The sequence below is a fragment of the Hipposideros armiger genome, unplaced genomic scaffold (assembly GCF_001890085.2).
Source record: "Hipposideros armiger isolate ML-2016 unplaced genomic scaffold, ASM189008v1 scaffold_426, whole genome shotgun sequence".
Classification (NCBI taxonomy): domain Eukaryota; kingdom Metazoa; phylum Chordata; class Mammalia; order Chiroptera; family Hipposideridae; genus Hipposideros; species Hipposideros armiger.
Window position 1 is genome coordinate 779,270 of NW_017731776.1, and position 23,961 is coordinate 803,230.

Sequence of the window (23,961 nt, forward strand, 5' to 3'; positions counted from 1 at the left end):
GGCCTCAGGGCGCAGGCGCAGGCCGCTCTTCACGATCTCATCGGCGGTGTTCGTGAGAGCCGTAGCCATGTCTTACCCCGCTGACGATTACGAATCTGAGGTAACGTGCCCCTAAGCGGGCGCTGGGCTCCCCGCCGGAGGCAGGTCTCTCTGGATGCTGGGCCTCGCGGTGGGACGGCGTCCGGCCTTCTCTGGGAGCCCCCGCGAGCCGCGACCCGCTCCAGCCGGCCTCCTTGTCTGCGCGGCCCTCGTGCTGCTGCCACCACTGCCGGGTCCTCATCAGCTGCGTGTCTGTCCGCCGACTTCCCCTGTCCGGTCCCCTCGTCCTCTCCTTTTTCCGAAAGCGGGAGCAGAGGCTGGTTATTGGGCTTCTGTGTTTCTGTAGCTGAACTCTTCTTATGGTTTGGGCTTAGTCTTGTCAAACCTCGCTGATGCCCATCGCGTCTCGTGTTTTGCTCTACCTTATAGTCCAGCGCTTGTACCTGTGCGTTGTCATTGCCTTCCACCTTTTCTCACAGGCGTGTGAGTTCCTCAGAGGCGGAGACTGTGTCTTATCCACCTTTGTATCCTTAGTACCCTGCTTGGCACGTGAGCCCTGGAAAGGATTTTGGATTCACGAGGTGGTGACTGTTCCTGTCTTTGTCTCTCTTTAACAGACTGCTTATGATCCCTATTCTTACTCCGGCGACTATGATATGCACACAGGTGAGACGGGGTTTTTCTGGTTAGCTGGGGACTTCTAAGGGTTGGCGCCTTTTATTAATGTCTCAGAACAGCTATGACGGGCACCTGTTTAAAACTTCTTGTTGGGTGAGGGTTGGAGTCAGTTATTAGCGCTCAGCAGGAGGGCGGTACCGAGCCTAATAAACCAGGCCTTTTTCATGGTCCACCTCAAAGTGTCAGAAGGAAAGGATTACTATCCTGGCTGCGATTTCCTTCTTTAAACTATTAGTTGAAGATGAAAACCTTAACTGTGAAAAATTAAAGGGCAAGTCCAAAGTTTTTGAGGTTTCCTGAAATGCTAGTGACTGTTTGACTTAGCGCTAAGTATGTGCCGTGCATTGCTCTGGGTACTCTGTGTGAAGTGTTTCATGTAGTCCTTGACAACAGTTCTGTACAGTATGTAAGTTAATGTTGTCTCCATGTTACAGATGAGAAAACTCAGCACGGGTAAGTTTAGCAGCAACTTGCAACAAATCACATAGGTAGAAAATGGCAGTTATTCATTCATCAAAAAATATTAAGTACCTACTACTTAATTCTCCCTTCCTACAATCTTCCCCCTTCTGCACCACACACAGCTTTTTTCGGTCCTCTGGGTACATCTTGGTACAAGACACACAAGATTCTTGCCCTCGTAGACTTTCGGTTCTAGTGGGGGAAACAGGTAATAGGTAAATACCTTTAGTGGTAAATGTTGTGAAGAAACAGGGTGATGGGATTGGAAGTGACTTGGGCAGGATTATAGCTCGGACTGTTTAAAAGGAAATTATATCCGATTTTGTAGCTTTGTTATGTATAACAAACCTTACGTTATATATGTGGGTTTGAAAGCACTTTGTAAATTATTTATTATTTCCAATCTCTAGGAGATCCAAAGCAGGATCTGGCCTACGAACGTCAGTATGAACAGCAGACCTATCAGGTGATTCCCGAAGTGATCAAAAACTTCATCCAGTATTTCCACAAAACCGTCTCGGATTTGATTGACCAGAAGGTGTATGAGCTGCAGGCCAGTCGAGTCTCCAGCGATGTCATTGACCAGAAAGTATATGAGATCCAGGACATCTATGAGAACAGGTACGGGCTGCTGGCTGAAATCTCTTTCTGGGCAGGACTGGCTTAGTAATACAACTCCTTGCATTTGTTTTGTTTTTGTTTTTGTTTTTAACTGAGCCATCCTGCTACCTGTTGGCAGCTCAGCGGCTGCTCAGCTCAGGCTGGACTCGAACCGCTGTTGCTCAGAGCTCAAATTCTTGAGCGAGGTCTTAACCAACTGAGCCACTTGGCCGGCCCTTACAACTCCTAAAAAGGGGTGCAGCTTAATCATTTTTCGGTAAAGAGAATGCCCAGGGGTTTCTGTGATTCACTGGGGTTAGGGACATGTCATTTGGTTGGACTCTGTATCTCTAGAACTTACACAAAAGCCTAAAATAACATCACTGTCAATAATTTTAATAGCAATTAGTATGTATGATCAGTACAGATCAGGCAGCGTCCAGAGTGCTGTTCCTGTATTTACTACTTTACCTTTCACAGTAACCCCATGAAGTAGGTACTATGGTTTTCCTCGTTTTTTTTTTTTTAGCTGAGCCATCCTGCCAGCTGTTGGCAGCTCAGCTCGGGCCGGGCATCGAACCGCTTTTGCTCAGAGCTCAAACTCTTGAGCGAGCTCTTAACCAACTGAGCCACTCGGCCGGCCCACTGGTTTTCCTTGTTTTATAGATGAGGAAACAAAGCATAGAAAGGATATAGAAAGGATAGGTCACGTAGTTAAGCAGATGTGCTGAGTTTTGAACCTGCACAGTCTGACACCAGAGCCTGATTTCTAAACTGCTATATAACTTCTCAGTGTATAACAGGGTGATGAGTGGTTGCTTCTGGTTTTTAGGGGGCTGACCTTATGTAATGAGCATTAGAGATGAGACGGGTCTGTTATGGTTGGGATAGTCAGGAAAGATTTTACCAAGGAAATAGAATTTAAGCAAGTTCTGGAAGGATGAGTAGATAAGGCAGCTAGCCAAAGGCCTATTGGATCAGTGAATAGGGATTCATCCCTGACCTGTGTTTCTTTCATTCCCTGGTTCTTTCTGTGTGGTCTAATAGAAATATAGTACTAGCCACGTGTAATTTACATTTTTTTCATCAGCCACATTAAAGAAAAATAGAATCAGATGAAAATAATCTTAAAAATTTATTAATCCAATATAGTTAAAATATTTCCACATATAATCAGTATTAAACGTTTAATGAGATATTTTACTTTTTGTTTGTACTGAGTCTTTTTTTTTTTTTGTACTAAGTCTTCTAAATCCCATATTTTGGGGTTTGTGCTACATTTGTAGCACATCTCAATTTGCGTGCAGTGTAAATACTTGATCTCTCTTTAGATTTCATGATCCTAATTGGAAAAGTAGAGTCACATACCCAAGTTGTTCCAAATATAAAATATATTCCAAAACTTGAAAGTTTTCCAGTAACTGAGTTAAGTATTGTGTTGTTTTCTTTAAAATTTAAATTAATTAAAATGAACTAAAATTATAAATTCAGTTCTTCAGTCACATGTGGCCTGTGGCTGCTGTACTGGACGGCGCAGGCAGTTACAGACATTAGCTGAAGTCCAGTTGCCATAGATCTTTCCCTAGGAGAATGTGTAGTGAGAAGAATGGCCGGCACCTTGAGAAATTAGCTCCTTTGGGGCTGTGGGCAAAGAAAGGGGAAACAGTAAAGGAGATGGAGCAGAAAGAAAACTAGATAGTAAGTGAGCAGAGAGAAGTGGCAGAAAAGTAGGTAATAAATCAGCAGAGAGAAATGTCATGGGAACCAAAGAGGAAAGAGACTTTGAAGGAAGGAGTGGTCAACAAATGTTTAAGTGCTCTAGCGAGATTGAGATGAGAAAGGACCCAGTTGAATTTGGCGACTTAGAAGGTACTTGGTAATCTTAGCAAAGTCAGTTTCCTTGGATTGGTGGAAGCAGAAGCCAGATGACAGTGGGGCAAGGAATGGGGGTTGACAAAGGGGAATTGGTAAGTGTAGAGGACGGACGGGCTGACGGGCTGTTGAGACTTGAGCATGTTTCTGTGTTGAACTGAAAATGGAGAAGAGAGAGAAATGGGGCTTAAGGAGAGACGGGGAAAGTTGAAGTAGTTGCTGAAGGATCAGGAGAGAGAAAATGAAGAGAAACTTCCTGTAGGGTGAAGCATCTTGGGCAGCAGCATTTGGGTTGGATGCTGTAGGTCAGTTGTGGTATCAGATTTGCTTCTGTGTTTGGAGAGGGGGAGGAGGAACTGTGCTCCAGGAAGTGGAAACAGCATTGCTAAGGGAGGAAGCTATAGGAGTATCTAAAAAGTAATTCTCAAATCAGGGAACAGCAAGCTGTTAAATGTGGCTAGAGTTCATGATACAAAGGCAGGAGATGGTCCTGAAGAGCATGATGGTGCCTAACTGATATAAATCATCATTTATTTTTATTTTTTTAAAGATTCTATTGGGGAATTGGGTGAGGGAAACAGTGTTGGGGAATTGGGGAAGGGGACCAGCCAAGTTGTTGTTCTTCAGACTTCGTTGTGGAGGGCGCCAGTCGCCATCTGGCCTCCCGTCAGCAGCTTGTGTCCTCTAAGCTCAAGGTGCTATGTTCAGTCTTAGTTGCAGGTGGGCGTAGCCACCAACCCATGGGTGTCGAACCAGCAGCCTTGTTGTTAAGCGCGCACGCTTTACCCACTGAGCCATCCGGGTGGCAGCTCAGCTCGGTGCTGAGTTCAGACTTAGTTGCGAGGCGAGGCGGGGAGTGGGGGTGGGGGTAGCCCACCATCAACAGGTAATCTTGTTGTTACACCAGTTGAGCCATCCTGCCACCTGTTGGCAGCTCAGTGGCAGCTTAGCTGGGGCGCAGCATCACTGGCCCATGTAGGAATCGAACTGGCGGCCCTGTTGCTTAGAGCCTGCGCTCTTAAGCCAACCCTTAACCAACTGAGTCACTCGGCCAGCTCTAAATCATGTTATGATTGTAAACTCTCCCTCTGAGGAAAGTTGTAGACTTGGAAGGTTGTGGCCCTGGCTTTATTTCTGTGACTTCTTTCACTATTCGAGCATGGGTCCTTACCTGTAAAATGTGAGGGTTGCCTCTCTCAGGTCCTTTCTGTTTTGGAGTTCTAGAATTTTTCTGCTTGATTTTCAGCTGGACGAAGCTGACAGAAAGATTCTTCAAGAATACACCTTGGCCTGAGGCTGAAGCCATTGCTCCACAGGTTGGCAACGGTAGGTCTGAGCTCTGTCCTGTGTGCTGGATGGGATCCTATGACTGGGGGTCAGTAGAAAGCTCAGGATGATCTGTGTCTGTTTGCTCACCATTTTATTTCCTCAGGTCTTGGTACACAGTAGACTCTTAGTAAATAACTTATTGAATGAAGGCTGAATAAATGAAGAGGACAGAGATCTCTCAACACGTGGTGAAAGCTGAAACTGAGCTCTTTGTCCTGACTCGTTTCCATTTCCCTCTGATTTGGGAGGTCATTACAGTGACTGGAATGGGCTCTCTAGCCTCGTCCCACCTTTCACTTTTTTTTTTTTTTTTAAGATTTTTATTGGGGAATTCGGGGGATGGGAACAGTGCTGGGGAATTGGGGGAAGGGGAACAGAGACAAGTTGCTGTCCTTTTGTTCTTCAGTCTAGTTGTGGAGGACGTTGCTTCACTGGACCAAGTTGGCACCATCATTGTGCTCTTCCCGGGCGAGGCACATCAGTCGCCGGCTTCTGGACGGCTGCTCACTGCGGCTGCTGGCCGCTCACGCTGGCTGCTGGCTACACACGGTAGCCCATGGCAACCCACTGCCACAGGGGCTGCAGCCTACGCCGCAGCCTATGCCGTCGCCGGCGACTCACGGCAGCCCAGCTCCAGGTTGAGCTGTTGTTCAGCATCTTAGCTGTGGAGGGCAGTGTCACTGGCCCTCATATGTGGGATCCGAACCAGGGTCCTCTGGTGTCCCAAGCCAGTTCTTAACTTTCGTGCCACTCGGCCGGCCCCCACCTTTCACTTTCTGATGGTGTCTTTTATAAATGGTGTGAAGTAGGAGGATCCAACTTGATTCTTTTGCATGTGGATGTCTAGCTGTCCCAGCACCGATTTTTGAAAAGACCAATCTTTCCCCATTGAATTGTGTTGTTACTGTTGTCGAAATTGGTTATCATGTAAATGTGAGGGTTTACTTCCAGACTTTGATTTTGACTCCATTGATATGTGTCTACATTCTTGTGCTTGTACTACATTTTAATTACTGCAGCTTTGTAGTAAGTTTTGAAATCGGAAGGTTTAAGTCTTCCAATTTTTTTTTTTTTTTTAAGATTGTTTTGGTTCTTCTCAGTTCCTTGGATTTCCGTGTGAATTTTAGGATCAGCTTGTCAATTTCTGCAAAGAAGGCGGCAGAATTTTGATAGGGATTGCGTTGAATTTGAAGACCAATTTGGGGGAATTGACATTTTAACAATATTAAGTCCTCCAATCCATGGACACAGGACATGGACACTTCCCATTTATTGAGGTCTTAACTTCTTTCAACAGTGTTTTGTAGTTTTCAGTGTACAAGTCTTGCATTTCTTTTTTTTTCTTTTTCTTTTTAAAAATTTTTATTGGGGGATAGCCATGGTCATTGGTTACACATGGTTTTCACGCGACAATGGCATAGTTGACTCTTTTAGGAAGGGCGCAGCTCACAGTGGCCCATGTGGGGATCGAATCAGCAACCTCGGTGTTATCAGCACCATGCTCTAACCAACTGAGCTAACCGGTCACCCTTCTTTTTTTTTAAACAGCTAACATTTTTTGAACACTTAAATATTGTATCATTACTAAGGCTTAGAACTCGCTCTGAAAGAAGCGTTATTTTCTTAATAATTTTCTTAAAAAAAAAGACCTTATCCTTTGTTTAATATAGAGCCTGTTTGCCTGTAAAGAATGTAATATTACGTATATTAAAAAACATCAGGAGTCTCATATATTTTTAGACAGGTAAGGATTCATAACACTCAGAGTATAAATGGAGATTTGTCATAAAAACTCTCCTTCCACTTCCATCTCCAAGCATTCAGTTCCTCTTTCTGGAGCCATTTAGTGTTATCATTTTCTTGTTTATCCTTCCTGTGATTCTCTCTCTCTCTCTCTCTCTCTCTCTCTCTCTCTCTCTCTCTCTATATATATATATATATATATATACATATATATACATATATATACATATACATATGCATATATGAATACAGTTGATCCTGAACAACGCAGGGGTTAGGGGCGCTCACCTCCCTTGTAGTCAAATCTGCATATAACTTTTGACTCCCCCAAAACTTAAGTTGTCCCTTGGTATCCATGGGGGTTGATTCTAGGACCCATTGCAAATACCAAAATGCACAGATGCGCAGGTCCCCTGTATAAAATGGCATAGATAGCATATATAGTCGGCCCTCTGCATATGCAGACTCCTGACTGTAATTGAAAATGGTACAGGTATTTACTGAAAAAATTCCACGTGTAAGTGGACCTGCATAATTCAAACCGGTGTTGTTCAAGGGTCAACTGTAACTCTTGTTACTTTTTTACATAGGCTATATGCCCCCCTTTTTTTTTTATTAATATATTTTTGGAGAGTATTGTGCATCCCCAGGATTCCTAAGACCACCCCCAGGTTTGATGATTTGCTGGGAGGACTCAGTCAGTACTCAGTGTATAGTTGTTCCCACAGCTGTGAGGGTTTGCGGCAAAAGGGATACAGAGCAAAATCAGCCAAGGGAAAAGGTGAATGTGGTGATGAGGCCTGGAGGAAACCAGGCGCACGTTTCCAATAGCCCCTCCCTTAGAGTCACATGGGATACGCTTAATTCCACAAGCAAGGAATTGTGACATGTGTGAAAGGTTGTCCACGAGAGAAGCTTATTACAGACTTGGTGTCCAGGGATTTTATTGGTAGCTAGTCATGTAGGCACCCTCTGCCTAGCATGTACCAAAATTCCAGACTCCCAGAAGGAAAAGCAGATGTTCAGAATAAGCCATATTGTTTGCACAGTTTAGGCACAGCAGAGCGCCCTTATCAGGGTGGTGGGGACCCTCCTGAAATCTAAGTTCCCAGTTGCCAGCTAAAGACCAACTTTACTAGCAGGCTTTGTAAAGAATAGCAGACATTATCAGTCTGCTATGTTAACTCTTCTGCATAACATCAATACTAAAAAAGCTTCCTTTTTTTAAAAAAAGTGATTGTATCATGTCAATAGTATAAATTAAAAAAAAATAAGATTTCTAAGTCAATGATACATTTGCAGTTTTGTTTTGTTTTTAAAGATTTTTTATTGGGGAATTGGGGGGATGGGAACAGTGCTGGGGAATTGGGGGAAGGGGAACAGACAACTTGCTGTCGTTTTGCTCTTCAGACGTTGCTTCACTGGCCCAAGTTGGCACCATCATTGCGCTCTTCCCGGGCGAGGCAGATCAGCCGCCGGCTTCTGGATGGCCACTCAACTGCGGCTGCTGGCCGCTCACGCTGGCTGCTGGCCACACACGGTAGCCCATGGCAACACATTGCCACAGGGGCTGCAGACTACGCCGTCGCCGGCGACTCAAGGCAGCCCAGCTCCAGGTTGAGCTGTTGTTCAGCATCTTAGCTGTGGAGGGCAGTGTCACTGGCCCTCATATGTGGGATCCGAACCGGGGCCCTCTGGCGTTCCAAGCCAGTTCTTAACCATCGCGCCACTCGGCCGGCCCCATTTGCAGTTTTTATAGGTAGCGTCATTGCTCTTTATGGAGCTATTATTTATGTGCAGTTTATTTAAGCAACTGGATGGCAAAAGTCTAAATGGTGAACAGAAATGGGTATGAACTAGATTAAGATGAGGTTGAAAGTAAAATGAGAAATGAATTTTTTTTTTGTTATTAAATTTATGGGATAACATTGGTTAACATCAATTTCAGGTGTACAACTTTGTAGTACGACATCTGTATACTCTATTGTGTGCTCACCACCTGAAATCTAGTCTTCCCTTGAGAAATAAATTTTCTTTTTGCATGTATTCTTAGGGTGTAAGCATTAGAGTTTAGATGTTTAGTTTCTGAAATCACGTTTATCCCTTTACTGCCCCCAAAGGGCCAAAACTGCCAGAAGACGCTAGTTGTTTTGTGGATTGCTAAAAGTACCCCTCTGCCATCTCTTTCAGATGCTGTCTTCCTGATTTTGTACAAAGAATTGTACTACAGACACATATATGCCAAAGTCAGTGTGAGTATCTAAACGTTGCTGGCAGTTTTTAAAACTCTTTGCCATTTTGTCCCTGGAGCACAGTCATTAGTTTATATTGGTTCAGTGTCTAAGAGTGGTTGGCATGTTTTCTTTTAAGAAATGGCAGCGGGATGATTGAACCTAGGAAGCTGGGTATCCGTTCCAGACAAACTGGAATACTGCATAGCCTGTACATTCTTTTTAATTTCTCCATGCCCAGTTCTCCCTGGCTGCACACTCATGGCTGTGTGCTGGGTTTTGGGCTGCCATCCTAATAGTGTGCTCTAGCACCTTCTGCTGCCTCTGCTTGGGATGCCCTTTCTTTTCCCTTCAGTGCATTACCACTGAGCCTCCTTCCCTTTGAAACATACATAAAACTGTCCGTGTGTGCCAGACACAATGCTAGGCACTTGGCACACATCTCCACGTCTCCAGTCCTTAACAGCGGCCCTGCAGAGTTGGCCAACTGAGGTGCAAGGAAGTTACTTTTTCTCAAATTACCACAATTAGTGACAAAACTTGAACCTGTCTTATTGTGACACCAGTGTTCTTTCTCCTACACTTCCCCAACTTCGGGCACTGGTTCAAGTCTTCTCTTCTTAATTCCTAGATTTTGGAGTGCCTGATGTGTATTAAAATTCTATGTGTACTGTTTATATACACCAGTGACTTAGTCCCAGTCTCTCCAAATCCACACTTGGATATTCAACTGCTCAACATCTCCACTTGGCTCATAGTCATCTCAAGTGTAACATGCTCAAAATTGAACTTTTATTTTCTCTCTAAACCTGTTTATCCTGTGTTCATTATTTCAATAAATGATACCACTGTTCACCCAGTTACTTGGACTGAAAATCTAGGTGTCATTCTTGACTTTACTCTGAATTTGACACCATCCTTGCAGCAAATCCTGTTTTGCTCTACCTTTAACATACTTAAAACCAACCACTTTTGTCTGCCACCACTGCTGCTACCCTAGTTCGAGGCATTATCTCCTGCACCACAATCTTTCCGTAGAGTGTTTACACCTAAGGAGATCCCAGCTACCCAGTTACCTCCTGTTCCCCTGAGGACCTCCTGACCTAACAAGAGCTCCTGCCTTGGTAGGAGCCACCATTAGTGGTGATAGCTGGAGGAGTTCCTGTTGCCAAAGTAATGTAGGAGCCGTGTCTTTCTGGCATCCCAGTGAGATCTCTGAGTACCTTATTTGATAGAAAGCAGAGTCCCTCCTACCATGGATGGTACTACCATGGTCAGGTACTTTGTGGGCTAGGCTGAGAATCTAGCCAGCCTGTATGACATGGCTGCTTTGGGGAGACCATGCATCAGAAGCCGTAGTATAGCTGGTTTGACCACCTCTAATCTTCCCCCTGGTCTGTAGATAAAGATTCAGCAGGTACTGATAGACTCTGTAACCTTTTTGATAGATAACAAACAGGGCACTTCCACATACATGACCAGTTTTGAGCATCTAGATCAGCGGTTCTCAACCTGTGGGTCGCGACCCCTTTGGGGGTCGAACGACCCTTTCACAGGAGTCGCCTAAGACCATTGGAAAACAAAAATATTTACATTACGATTTATAACAGTAGCAAAATTACAGTTATAGAGTAGCAACGAAAATAATTTTATGGTTGGGGGTCACCACAACATGAGGAACTGTATTAAGGGGTCGCGGTATTAGGAAGGTTGAGAACCGCTGCTCTAGAGGGAGGTTTTTCATTGAAAGAGCATTTACTATATTAGGCACTACATAGTATCATTTTACAGAGAGATTGAAGATGTTGTCAAAACCCTACAGTTAATAAGCGGTGGGACTAAGACTACAAGGCAGTGTTCTTTCTACTCCATCATGAATACGTCAGTCATGTTCCCCAGCTCAGAAACCTACCGTGGTTCTCAGTTGCCAGCAATATAAAGTCTAGATCAGGGGTCAGCAACCTTCTATGTAAAGTGCCAGATAGTAGTTTAGGCTTCAAGGGCCATGATGATCTCTGTCGAATCTGATCAACTATGCCTTTCCAGCAGCCATAGACAACGAATGGGCATGGCTGTGTTTCGGTAAAACGTTTTATTTACAAAAACAGATGATGGTGGATTTGCTGACCACCCTGGCCTAGATTCTTGTTTGGCACTTAAAGACTACTCCTTCCCTGGTCTGGTGTGGTCCAGCATAGCCCAGTATAGCATTGTCTACTCTTATTCTCCAACCTTCAAGCACCACAGTTTGACCTCTTGCCTTTGTTAGTTCTGTATTTCCTCTTTTTTTGCCAGATGCGTATACCTGTTCTCTAACTTTCGGTTTAGGCTGTTGCCGTACAACCTGATGGTTGTGGTCTGATATTCAGTGCCCCTTTGAACTGCTGTAGCGCTTGTCTTCCCTCTCACCTGAGCACTCTGCATACTAAGGAGAGCACAGACATCAATTCTCATGTGTTTGTTTTCAGCCATCATGGTAGGTCATGAGTAAAGCACATTTAAATGATCTATGTCCTGATGTCTCTGTTCTCTTTACAGGGGGGACCTTCCTTGGAGCAGAGGTTTGAATCCTATTACAACTACTGCAATCTCTTCAACTACATTCTTAGTGAGTCTGGGGTTTGGCTATGTTGGGGAGGCTATGATGAGGCCTCATACTGGCCGCCAGCTCTTTTGAGCAGGATTTAATGTGTAGGTGGGAAGTGGGGAGGTCTTTCCAGAGAGAAATTATAAACTGGGATCCGCAGCTTTTCTAAATGGGCATAGTCATGGCTTCGAGTCTGACTTTTCTGTCATCTGCACAGATGCTGATGGCCCTGCTCCCCTTGAACTACCCAACCAGTGGCTCTGGGATATCATCGATGAGTTCATCTATCAGGTATCTGGTCAGCCCGTGGCCTAGTTTGAAATAACTGGTCCAAGCAAGGAGGAGTAGCTGTTACCATTGCTTGTGTTGTTAAAAAGATACATGTATAAAAACATGCCCATTGCTGTGTGAAATATCCTATGGCGGTGGACTCCTGTGTCTTGGTTTTCTGAAGAGTCATTAAGGCCTAAGAGCTCCAGAAAGGAACCTGGAAGTCAGGAGAGTTGAACTTTCACCAAGTTCTCACCTGACCTTGAGAGGTAGCCTGGCAGAAAAAAACAGGCCTCACAGGCGTTGGGGCTAGGTAGAAGTGGATTCTAGTCTGGGTGCCACCTGGTAGCTCTGTAACAGTGACGTGCTATTTAAGCTCTTAGGGCTTCACTTTCCTCACCTATAACACAGAAATGTTCTATATCCTGATTGTGGTAATGGTTACTTAAGTACATACTAGATCAGAATAAAACAACATTTTTATCAAAATGGAAATCTTACCTCAAAGGTTCTACTGAGAACCATGCCCGATGTCAAGCACTGCAGCTGTGGGCCTGGGGGTAAAAGTTCAAGTTTTGCTGTTCACTAGCTTGGGACCTTAGGCAAATTACTAATACCCACACTGTGCCTTGGTTTCTCTAAAACAGACTGTTGGGAAGGTTGCTGGGGGATTATGTATAAAGTGCTTAGCTCAGTGTCTGTCACAGAATACTTACTCGATAGCTTTTGCCTGGTGGTTATGATGGTCAATATCATCGTTAGTCACCTTATTTTAGCCCAATTTTTAAAAAAATATAATATAGATTAAGAAACAAAAGGATTTGGAAAAATCTGTTTTCCGTATGTTTTATGGGGATGGTATAGGTCTCACTGGGTATTTCAGGGGGACTAGATTTCTTAATAAAGATATTGTTTGAGCTCCATGGACCAAAGAGACTGAAGATGAAGTGCTGCTAAGCTGTGATTGGAGAGCTAAGCAAACCTCCCTAGGGCTCTTTGAGGAAGAGGCTTCCAGCTCAAGATGAGGCTTCAGTGCCTTTGTACAGTTTAGGCCACAAAGCACACTGGCCTTGTTTGCCCCCTCTGGGTCGTTGGCTTGCGTCAGCCTCTAATTTGGCATAATTTTAGAAGATGGGCAGGCCTGTTGACTGGTAGCCAGTCGAGGAGGATCATCTGTGCTAAGGTTCTTCATCCCTCTTAAGATCGTCATAATTCCCTGGGTTTAGCTGGTGTTCTCTTCCTAAGGGGCGTAAGGTGACTCATTTCTAACAGACTGGCTGGTGAGGGCCTGGTGATCCCTCCCAGCCAGGCAGATGCCACATGGGGTGGGTGACTCTTCCCTGCCACTCTCTTTTGTTTATTTTTATTGATACAAGAAAAATAGAAACGAGTTAATACTGTTTAAAAATATATATATATTTTTCAAACTGCAGATAAAGTGAGTCTTCCTTGTCTTTTCAGAGGCATTAATTATCGGAAAGACAGGCACTACATTAATGTTTCTTAGGCATTTACATAAATGTGTACATACAAAAATGTATCATTTAAAAAAATGGTGTCCTATTATATTGTGTAGTTTTCTATGACTTGGAATACTTAACATATAGAGACCTACCTTGTTCTTTTGTGCAAGTATATATAATATGGACATATCACTCCTCTGGTGAGGAACATTTGGGTTTTTGGTTTTCACTATAAAAACAATGAATCAGTGAACATCTTTGTATGTGTTACACATAGGTACATCGCTAGGGATCACTAGAAGTAGAATTCTTGGTTGAAGGTTATTTGCTTTTTCAAATCAACTTTATAGAGGCATAATTTACGTACAATAAAATGTACCAACTTTAAGTGTATATCGATGAGATTTGACAAGTGTATAACCCAGTCATAATCAAAATATAGAACTTTTCAATCACTTTGAATTTTTAATAAATAATAATACGTTGCCCTCCCAAAAGGATGTATCAAATTACACTGCTACCAGCAGCTTTTGAGAGTAAGCTTTCTATACTGGTTGTTATTAATCTAATTTCTGTCACTTTGATGGGAAAGTAATAGTAATCTCATTTTTATTTATATTTCTCTAACAACTAAAGAGATTGAGCATTTTCCCTGTTAATTGACCAATCCTGTTTTTCTTTGAAGTGGTCATCAGTATCCTTTGCCTATTTTTTTATTGGATTGTCTTGTTCTAATTAATGTATGAGAATTCCTTATATTTTCTGGATACTATTCTTTATTTATTATAAATCTGGCAACTTTTTCTCCTGTACTCTTAGAAGAGGATAATACTTTAAAGTTGAAGAGCAATCTTAGGTCAACTAGGACCTAGAGCCTTTCTAGGTCGCTGGTTTCCGGACTTGAGTGTACCAGAATCAACCAGGGAGCTTTAAGAAATTCTGATTGACAGATGGAGCCAGCCCAGTGCTGGTCCCAGATAGAACCACTGCCCCCCAGAAAACCTGTGACTTGTCCCCTTTGTGTGCTTTACACTTGGCCAGGCTCTGTGGTTGGTAGAGAGGTGACATAGACTGGGTTCCTGTTCCAGGTGAATTGATGGTAACTCTGGTAGGGAGAGAAGACACACATGACAGATACCTAACCCATTTCCACCACACCATCACAATGCTAACCCTGGCATGGCAAAGCCATATCTGAATAGAGATCTGTTACAAACCACCTGGTTCCGGTGGCCAGGTTAACAACATTGTGAAGCCCAGAGATATTAAGCGACTTTAAGCTGTGTTTGACTCCAAATTGAATGTTTTTTCCACAAATTATCCCTAACCTTCGAAATTTTTACTTAACTCTGCAACAACTAACATACAGTAACGAACAAAATTCACAGCTTAATTAAAGATGGCTCGGAGAAAACGGTGTATAGAGAGGGTTAGCATGAGTTGTAGTCTCGCCCCCACCCCTCCCAGTCCAGAGCCCTGGGCATCGCCTCATTTCCAGCATCATGCACTTGGGCTGTCACTTCAGGTTTAAGCCACTGCTGCATCTTTCCCTTCTTCCTCAACAGTTTCAGTCATTTAGTCAGTACCGCTGTAAGACCGCCAAGAAGTCGGAAGAGGAGATTGACTTCCTTCGTTCCAATCCCAAAATCTGGAACGTTCACAGTGTCCTCAATGTCCTTCACTCTCTGGTAGACAAGTCCAACATCAACCGGCAGTTGGAGGTGTACACAAGCGGAGGTGAGTGCGGCTTGCCATCTGTTCCCAGTGAACAGAAACGGTGGGAAGTGAGAAGGAGCCACCGTCTCCTAGGGGATAAATGGGCTGTCGTTTCTTTGGTGTTTGGGTGTGAATAGTAGCTGAGTGCCAGCTTTGGGGGCTCCAGGGCTTGGCAGTTGGTTGATAGACTGAATGTACTTCTAAGATACACATTTGTAAACACTCCTGTGTCTGCAGGGCCTTTCTGTAGATTCAGCACTTTTCAGACATTTTGGTTTCAAGATTACTGTACACTTTAAAAGACTGAGAATCACAAAGTTTATGTAAAAAAATTGTTTTCAGTGAGAAGAGAGGCATTTTTGCAAATTTCTTTAGTGTCTGGCTTCTAGAAGAGTGGATTCTCATTCCTGCTTTCAGTCTGTTGCAATACGCTGTTTTGGTTGAACTACATGAGGGAAATCTGGCCTCACAAATATGCTTAGTTGGGAAAGAGGGGGAATTTTTAACAGGCTCTTCAGGGAGGACGGATATTCTTTGATACGACACCAGAGCTTGACAGGTGGTGGTGTCCTACAGGTTAGTTGCAAGGAGGAATCTGAAACCATATCAGTGGACCTTCGCTTTGTTACATTGAAATTTATTGGTTTGATGCAGCTTGAGTGGGTCTTTTACTCATTCATGATTTTGTAAAGTATTGATTCATCGAGTTGTAAAGAATTTCTAAATGTTATACAATTTTTAAAAAATCACATTTGTTACTTTGTCATCAACCTTATCAGATAAATCTTTATTTGGAAGCTGTTGAGCTCGTAGTGGCAGATACAAGTTATATAAAATTCTAATTTTTGCTTAAAAATTCTAATTTTTCCTTGGCAGCAGACACTTTCATTGTCAGGCGCTTTCATTGAAGTGTAACAGGCTGGCTTCATTCATGTTTGAGAAGATATCTGCTAAATACCCAAATTTAAACAACCCTAGTTTGTATGTCTGCTGTTCTTTTAAGTAAAAGTGGCACTGTGAAAAGTGTCCAGTTCTTTCACTCAAAGTGTGTGGTGGGAGAGAATACAGTGATGGCCAGTCCAGCTATGCCTCTGCGTGATTTATGCCAAGTTGTCAGTAGTTTTACCCAGCACTGTGTTTGTATTGTAAATTTCAGGTCAGTGGGAAAGGCAAATAGCATTTTAGTGTTATTAGGAGAATAGCTTTGTTCATGATGTCATGGGGCTTTGGTGAATAACTTACTGGTGTGAGGGGCCCTCGTGTTTTCAGGTGTGTCGGGACCAAAAAATAAAAAATAAAAGAACTGCTGCCCTCCACCCAACTGTTGGTAAATTAAAACTTAGCATAAGGCCAGGAATGCTGTTTCTTGGTATTCCTTTGAAGGCAGAGTTATTCTTATTGGAGGAAATTGTATAGGCTGGCAGTGGGTGAAGAGTTTACTGAGGCGTGCCTTTCTTCACCTCCGCGTGCTGAAGTGTTCAGTGTCTGTCTCTCTCAGGTGACCCTGAGAGCGTGGCTGGGGAGTATGGACGGCACTCCCTGTACAAGATGCTTGGCTACTTCAGCCTGGTGGGGCTTCTGCGTCTGCACTCCTTGTTAGGAGATTACTACCAGGCAATCAAGGTGCTGGAGAATATCGAACTGAACAAGAAGGTAATTACCTGTTTCCCCTGTCAGTCTTCCCTGGACCGGAAAGTCTGTTTGCTTCAAGAGAAACCCTTAGAGCAAGTATCTGGGAGCTGATAGAGGACGCTTCCCCTGGAATTTGAAAATTAAGAACTGGGAAGCCACTTCATTGAAAATCTGAAGCTGGACAAGAGGGTTTCTCTTTGGTACTTAACTAACACTTAAAATATTCAGCAGTCTTTTGATTCTGTTTTTAGAACAATGATAATGGCAGATTTTTACCATTCAAGTTGTGCTAGTCTTAAAGAACTAACAAAGGCTTAGTTCTAAGAGAGTATAAATAGTGATATAATGAACTGTGGTGGTTTTCCTAGCCACATAAAAATAGGTACCTTTTTGTTTGATGTGTGTGTGTGTGTCTGTCTTATCTGTCTGTTCCTTTATAGGGCATATTTGCAAAAGAAAGGAGTAGAAAGCAAGGAAGAAGACAAAACTGAGGTGTAGAGGGTTTAGAGGGGAAAGATTTTAGGATCACCCGGTCCAGTCCCATTGTTACAGCCAAGAAAATGGAGGCCTCCGGTCACATAACTTGGTGTATGGTACAGTCTGTGCTATTCTGCCTCCAGAGCCAGGGTGTCCTTTGCATATTCAGGGCTTCTTCCAGGGAGCTCTCAGTGCTTCTGCCCCAGCTCACACTACGCCCCACGAACTTTCAGATCCTGCCTGGGATGAATTGTCTGGGCCTCATAGATGCTTCTTCCATCTCCCTCCACAGAGCATGTACTCCCGTGTGCCCGAGTGCCAGGTCACCACATATTATTATGTTGGGTTTGCATATTTAATGATGCGTCGCTACCAAGATGCCATCCGGGTCTTTGCCAACATCCTCCTGTACATCCAGAGGACCAAGAGCATGTTCCAGAGGACCACCTACAAGTATGAGATGGTAAGGGGGCCTCTGACCACCTGACCCCGGGGCACCTGCGCCAACAGTTGGTGAATGCCATCCAAATTTTTGGGGTTTTTTTGTATGCTCTTTCAACACAATGATTTCTTAATGGCTGGCCTACGCTAAGAGTTTCTTTTGTTATGTCTATTACCTCAGGTCATTAAAACCTTGAAAGTAAGGACTGTGTGTTTTAGCTGGGGTTATCCCCCAGCAGTGCCTACACTTACTATTCAGCAACAATTTGCTGAGTGTTCTCTGGTGTTTAAAAATGAGTTCAATGAGTATTGTCTTCAAGCAGTTTGCCAGGGAGGAGGGTGGGCCCTAGATATGCATAGAATTGGGAGAAGCTTTTAGGCAGAGCAAAGCCGTTGAGACTTGGAAGTGGGGTGATAGCAGCACAATAAATCATTTTGACTGGAGGGCAGGGGAGTAGTCAATTAAGGGTGTGAGAGTTGGCATTGAGGTGCAGTTGGAGGTTTCTGGGTGACTTGATTATAGCTGGTGTGGGAGGATCGACCTGCCAGTGCTGTGTGTGGCAGGCTGGAGAGACCAAGGCACCAGTAAAGAATCCAGGAGACAACTAAGGAGGGCCTGGAACTAGGCCAGAATGGAATAGAACTAGAGGGAGGATTGGGAGAGACAGTGGGAAATGAACTGACTGAGGCAAGACCAAGACAGAAGTCCGAGATCTGTGTATGTACGTGGGAGAGTGGTGGGGCCGTGTGGGCAGCGGGGCCCCAGAATGTCCATTCACTGGCCCCTCCCCGGTCTCTCCACCTCCAGATTAACAAGCAGAATGAGCAGATGCACGCTCTGCTGGCCATTGCCCTCACCATGTACCCCATGCGGATCGACGAGAGCATTCACCTCCAGCTTCGGGAGAAGTACGGGGACAAGATGCTGCGCATGCAGAAGGGCGACCCGCAGGTCTACGAGGAACTCTTCAGCTATTCCTGCCCCAAATTCCTGTCGCCGGTCGTGCCCAACTATGACAATGTGCACCCCAACTACCACAAGGAGCCCTTCTTGCAGCAGCTCAAGGTGTTCGCCGATGAAGTACAGCAGCAGGCCCAGCTCTCCACCATCCGCAGCTTCCTCAAGCTCTACACCACCATGCCTGTAGCCAAGCTGGCCGGCTTCCTGGACCTCACGGAGCAGGAGTTCCGGATCCAGCTCCTTGTCTTCAAACACAAGATGAAAAACCTGGTGTGGACCAGCGGCATCTCCGCCCTCGACGGCGAATTCCAGTCAGCCTCTGAGGTTGACTTCTACATTGATAAGGTATGACTGCCCCTTGGGCTAGGTTCTCTGGGGCACTTTCTATTCATCCATTCAGCAATAAATATTTAATAAGCTCCCACTGTCTTCCATTTAGTGTTCTGAGCATTTGGGATACAAACTGGTGAACAAAATTAACAAAGATTTCTGCCCTCTTGCTGATAGTCTAGTGTAAAAAACTACTAAGCAAACCATGTAGTAGGTTACAAATTGCCAGGTGTTACAGAGTCCAGGTAGTGGTGGTGGAAGGTACAAGCTGCATCACCAAACGAGGTGCTTAGGATAGGCTTTGTTTAGAAAGTGAAGTAGAAGCTAAGACTTGAAGGAGGGGAGGAAATTAGTCAAGCACATATTTGGGGGAAGAGCATCCCAGGCTGAGGGAGCAGTTAGAACAAAGGTCCTGGGGCAGGAGTGAGCCGAGTGGGTTAAGGGACTGCTGCAGTGTGGCCTTGAGGGAGCCGACTGTGGCAGGAGATGAGGTTAGAGAAGAAAGGGGGCGGGTGCTTTACAGACTGGGGGAAGTACTTTAGCAAGTGGAAAGCCATTGTCCTGACTTGAACTGCTCTGGGTTTGTGCTGCCTGGTTTTGAACTTTTTATAATGGGATTGTACAGTATATGCCCTTTTTGTGTCTGGCCTTTTGCTCACATTATATTTGAGAGATTCACCATCCAGCATCGTTGTGTGTAGCAGTAATTCATGTGTGTTGCTCTGTCTTAGTCTAACATCTACTGCAATTATTGACTGGCGTTTTTTCGTTCGTGCTGCTAATGGACATTTGGATGGTTTTTGGCTATTATGAAAAGTACACATATGGCTTTATGGAGTGGCTGTCGGTGGTCCATTTAAGGTTTTTTGTTTTTTTTTGAGTGATACATTTATATATGTTTGCGTATGCGAAGAGTTATTTCTGAAAGGATGCACAACCCACACAGCAGTGGTTTCCTCAGGAGAGGCGGGTGGAGGAACAGTGTTAGTTTTCACTTTTGGGAATTTAAGTTCAGGCTGGACATTTTAATGTCCTACTGAGGTTTTTTAAAGAAGTAATTTGTTTTGTTTTCCTAAATGAGTTTTTTTAGACTTAAAATATTCTAGACTCCTAGAATTGTTCTTTCCATGAAATACCACCTTTCCTTTTTGTTTCCCCATGTACGTACACTTACAAGTAAAGAAAACGCTCTATTCCAACATACTAGGAATGCTGATAAGGTCTTATAGCAGTCCGTTAAAATCAGTGGACTGGCATCTTTCATCTTTTCTAGAATGTTTGTAGGCAGTATTTCTTAGATATTATTTCTGCTCTATTCTGTTGGAGTTCTTAGGGTATGTAAATCTCCATGTCTCTTAAACCTGTCTTCCATGTCTTTCTCCATTCTGAATACTTTCTGTTTGATCATTCTATCCCTAATTAATCTCTTCAGCTCTATTTCTTGTTTTGTTTTTGTTTTTGTTTTTTTACTCATGAGGCAGTGTTTGCTTATGTGCTTGATTATTTTTTTATTTCACTACATATGATTTATTGTCCTTGAAAAACCCATTTGCTGCATTCCTTGAAGGCTGGGGTGAACGTTCACTTCTCTGGAGGGGATTTCCTTTTACTTCTTCAAGGTGCCTGGGGTGTTGTTGGTCTGGGACCCCCATAGACTGAACTTATAGCCTGCGGTCCCCTGGACCAGGCAGGCGACAAGACCCGCCTACAGAATCACTTAGTGTTTATAACGTCTCAGTGGGTCTTTTTTCTTTCTTTAGTTTATTCCCCTCTCCGCACTTGGCAAGTATTGTTTTGTGTCAGGAGTGGGGTCATAGTTTTGTTCTGCTTTACCTTTAGCTTGAGGAAGTACTTTAGGATCCCAGCACGACAAGGAGGGTCTTCTGTTAGACTGGCCCTGGCCTTGGTTTGTCCCGTCTGCCCAAGTTTTCTAGGATTAGCAAATGACCTCAGTACAGATGGGGTTTCTGTGTTTTGCTTAGGATGGTTTCTGTTTTATTTATTTATTTTATTATTATTTTTTTTAAAGATTTTTTTTTTTATTGGGGAATTGGGGGATGGGAACAGTGCTGGGGAATTAGGGGAAGGGGAACAGACAAGTTGCTGTCCTTTTGTTCTTCAGTCTAGTTGTGGACGTTGCTTCACTGGCCCAAGTTGGCACCATCATTGCGCTCTTCCCGGGCAAGGCAGATCAGTCGCTGGCTTCTGGATGGCCGCTCACGCTGGCTGCTGGCTACACACGGTAGCCCATGGCAATCCACTGCAGCAGGGGCTGCAGCCCACACCATTGCCGACGACTCATGGCAGCCCAGCTCCAGGTTGAGCTGTTGTTCAGCATCTTAGCTGTGGAGGGCAGTGTCACTGGCCCTCGTATGTGGGATCCGAACCGGGGCCCTCTGGCGTCCCAAGCCAGTTCTTAACCAACGCGCCACTCGGCCGGCCCAGGATGGTTTCTGTTTTAAATAGTTCTTTATTCTCTTTCAGCTCTTTACTTCTATAAAGAGATTTAAAAAAAATAATTTATCCTGCATTTTTAGTTGTTTTCAGAAAGTGTTTAAACATACTACTTTTTTTTTCAGTTTTTAAAGATAATTTGCATGACATAAATTTTACCATTTTAAAGGGTACAATTCCGTGACTTGTATATTCACAATGTCGTACAACCATCTCCAGTATCTAATTCCACAATATTTCCGTCACCCCAAAAAGAAACTCGCTGCCCATTAGCAGTCATTTGCAATCCCCCCTTTCCTCCAATCCCCGGCAAACCGGTAATCTGCTTTCTGTCTCTGAAGGTTTGTCTATTCCTGACATTTTGTATAAATAGAATCTTAAAACATGTGACCTTTTGTGTTTGACTTTCATTGAGCATGTCTTCTTCAAGTATCATCCCAGGTTGTAGCACATATCATTTATTCCTTTTTGTGGTTGAATAATATTCCATTGTATGGCTGCATCACATTTTGTTTGTCATTTGATGAATAATTGAGTTATTTTCACTTTTTGGCTATTGTGGATAACACTGTTGTGAATAGTTGCATACAGGTTTTGTGTGAAGATATTCTCTTGGGTATATACCTGGTTACCAGGTCAGTTTGAGTAGTTTGTTTTTGAAAGATCATCTTGTTAAACTGAATCCTCTCATTTAGAGTTTATGGCTCTTGAAAGACTTGGTGTTTATCAGAATTTAGCTATGCTGACATGAACAGACTCACCGAAAGTAGAAACATATCAGTAATGGAAGTTTTTCAGTGTGTTTTAAATCATGCTTTTCAAAATCAAATAAAATTGTTTGTGTCCTGCAGGATCATGTCAACTACCTAAAGTCCTATTTGAGTTTATTCCCAATGGCTGACACATACATGTTCTTTGACAATAGCAGTAACCTGCTACATACTTCTATTATCTCTTAGTGATCCAGCTTAACTAGTCCCTACTATCTGGATGGTCTTTAATAAAACATTTCTGCAAAGAATTATAAACTTGGTTATAACTAATAAAATTTTGCTATGAAATTATATTCAAGTTAAATTAATAAAAATATGATTTAAAGACCCTACATGAAAAAGTTTTTAATTGCATGTTTTTGTTATCGTTGCTCTTCCTGGTTCAGGTTTGTTTTTGGCAAAACACTGCTTGCTTGTTCTCTCTCTCTCCTCTCTCTCTCTCTCTCTCTTTTCAGCCTTTATTTGAAAAAATCCTTTTAAATATTCAGAAACTTTTTGGGTCTTAACCTAAATTATGTGGGAATTTACAAGTAAAATGACATTCAGCAAAATATTTTCAGCTAAAAAACAAAGTGTCTTTATTACCAAAAGATTCATGTTCATTGAAAAAGACTAGAAAATAAAAATAAATGATTAACAAGAAGAAAATAAAAATCAGTCATCTAAAAAGAAAGAGCTGCTGTTAACTGGAAAAGCACTTTAGGGGTTTATCTTGCACTTAGCATCATGATTATTTGCAAGTCCATCAGTGGCTCTGCCTCACTGCTTTTCTCTGACTGTTTTTCCCACAGGACATGATCCACATCGCAGACACCAAAGTTGCCAGGCGCTATGGGGATTTCTTCATCCGGCAGATTCACAAATTTGAAGAGGTGAGAGGTCTGAGAGAGGTGTGTGGGCTGGGGACAGAAGTTAGAAACTGGGTGGGGAATTTTAAATTTTTTTTATTTTCACGCAAGCCGGAAATTGACCTTGTAAGTTTCTGAGCTAGACTTGGCTGGCTGCTTGGGGTTTGGGGAATTGGGTTGGGCCTATAGAACTTGCTACATCAGCACCTCTTTCCAAGATCTCCCTCGGCGAGTGGCCAGCGATCTTCTCTCCCTCCCTGGTCGTTCCTAATATGGGTGGATTCACTGCCTCCTTTCAGCTGTCCCTCCCGATTTGGAAGTTATTTTGCAACTTAAGACAGGTCTGGCCAGTTCCTGCAGGCAGAGGACAGGGAACTCTGTTTTGACAGAGTTGGTGCATTCTGTGTCTTGCCCTAGGAGAGGTCTTGTGGGTCAGGCCTCTTTTTGTGCGTACTGGTGCCTTGCGTTCTCCAGCAGAGGTCACTGCTATACTGTGTTCCATGCCGCCAGGCTCCTCCAGCAGGGTAGTAATTCAGCCCGGGCAAGTCCAGCCACTCTGAATCCTTTTCCTGTGTATAAATGAGCAATATAGGGTGTGTTTGTTGAGTGTGAAGGGCAGATAGGACAATCTGCATGAATTGTGAAGGGCCCTGTGATGTTGGGTGGAGAACCTAACTGGGCTTTACACACAGTAGCCACTCATGCCCACATCAGAGACTCCCCTCCCTGATGTCAGAGGGCGGGCCTGGAAGCCTTTGACCTGGGGATCACGTACACCATAGGAAAAGATTTGGTGAAAATCCCCGTTCTAACTTTGCTTTTCTTTCTCTTCTAGCTCAATCGAACTCTGAAGAAGATGGGACAGAGACCCTGAGTACCTTCACACCCGCGTTAGTTAGAATCTAGCTTGATGACGTTGTTGGTGGGGAGTATTTTTGCCACTGTGGGGCCTTTACCTTGCTCAGTCATCAGCCTGTCAACTGATGAAGTTTATTTGACTCAAGGACTAAAATGTTTTAAATAGGTCTCAGTAAAGGGTCTTCTTTGGAGCCAAA

The 23,961-nt window shown here is 43.6% G+C and overlaps 1 protein-coding gene across 1 annotated transcript; it reads left to right on the plus strand.

Annotated features, from left to right (window-relative positions):
* Positions 1-6: 6 nt before the first annotated feature.
* Positions 7-23,961, plus strand: EIF3L (eukaryotic translation initiation factor 3 subunit L). The gene is made up of 13 exons (XM_019664664.1): positions 7-100; positions 657-705; positions 1,590-1,800; positions 4,898-4,977; positions 8,914-8,975; positions 11,493-11,562; positions 11,759-11,832; positions 14,840-15,011; positions 16,489-16,643; positions 17,392-17,562; positions 18,349-18,846; positions 22,850-22,930; positions 23,742-23,961. The coding sequence occupies exons 1-13, from the start codon at positions 68-70 to the stop codon at positions 23,778-23,780; spliced, it is 1,695 nt and encodes a 564-aa protein (XP_019520209.1). The 5' UTR covers positions 7-67; the 3' UTR covers positions 23,781-23,961.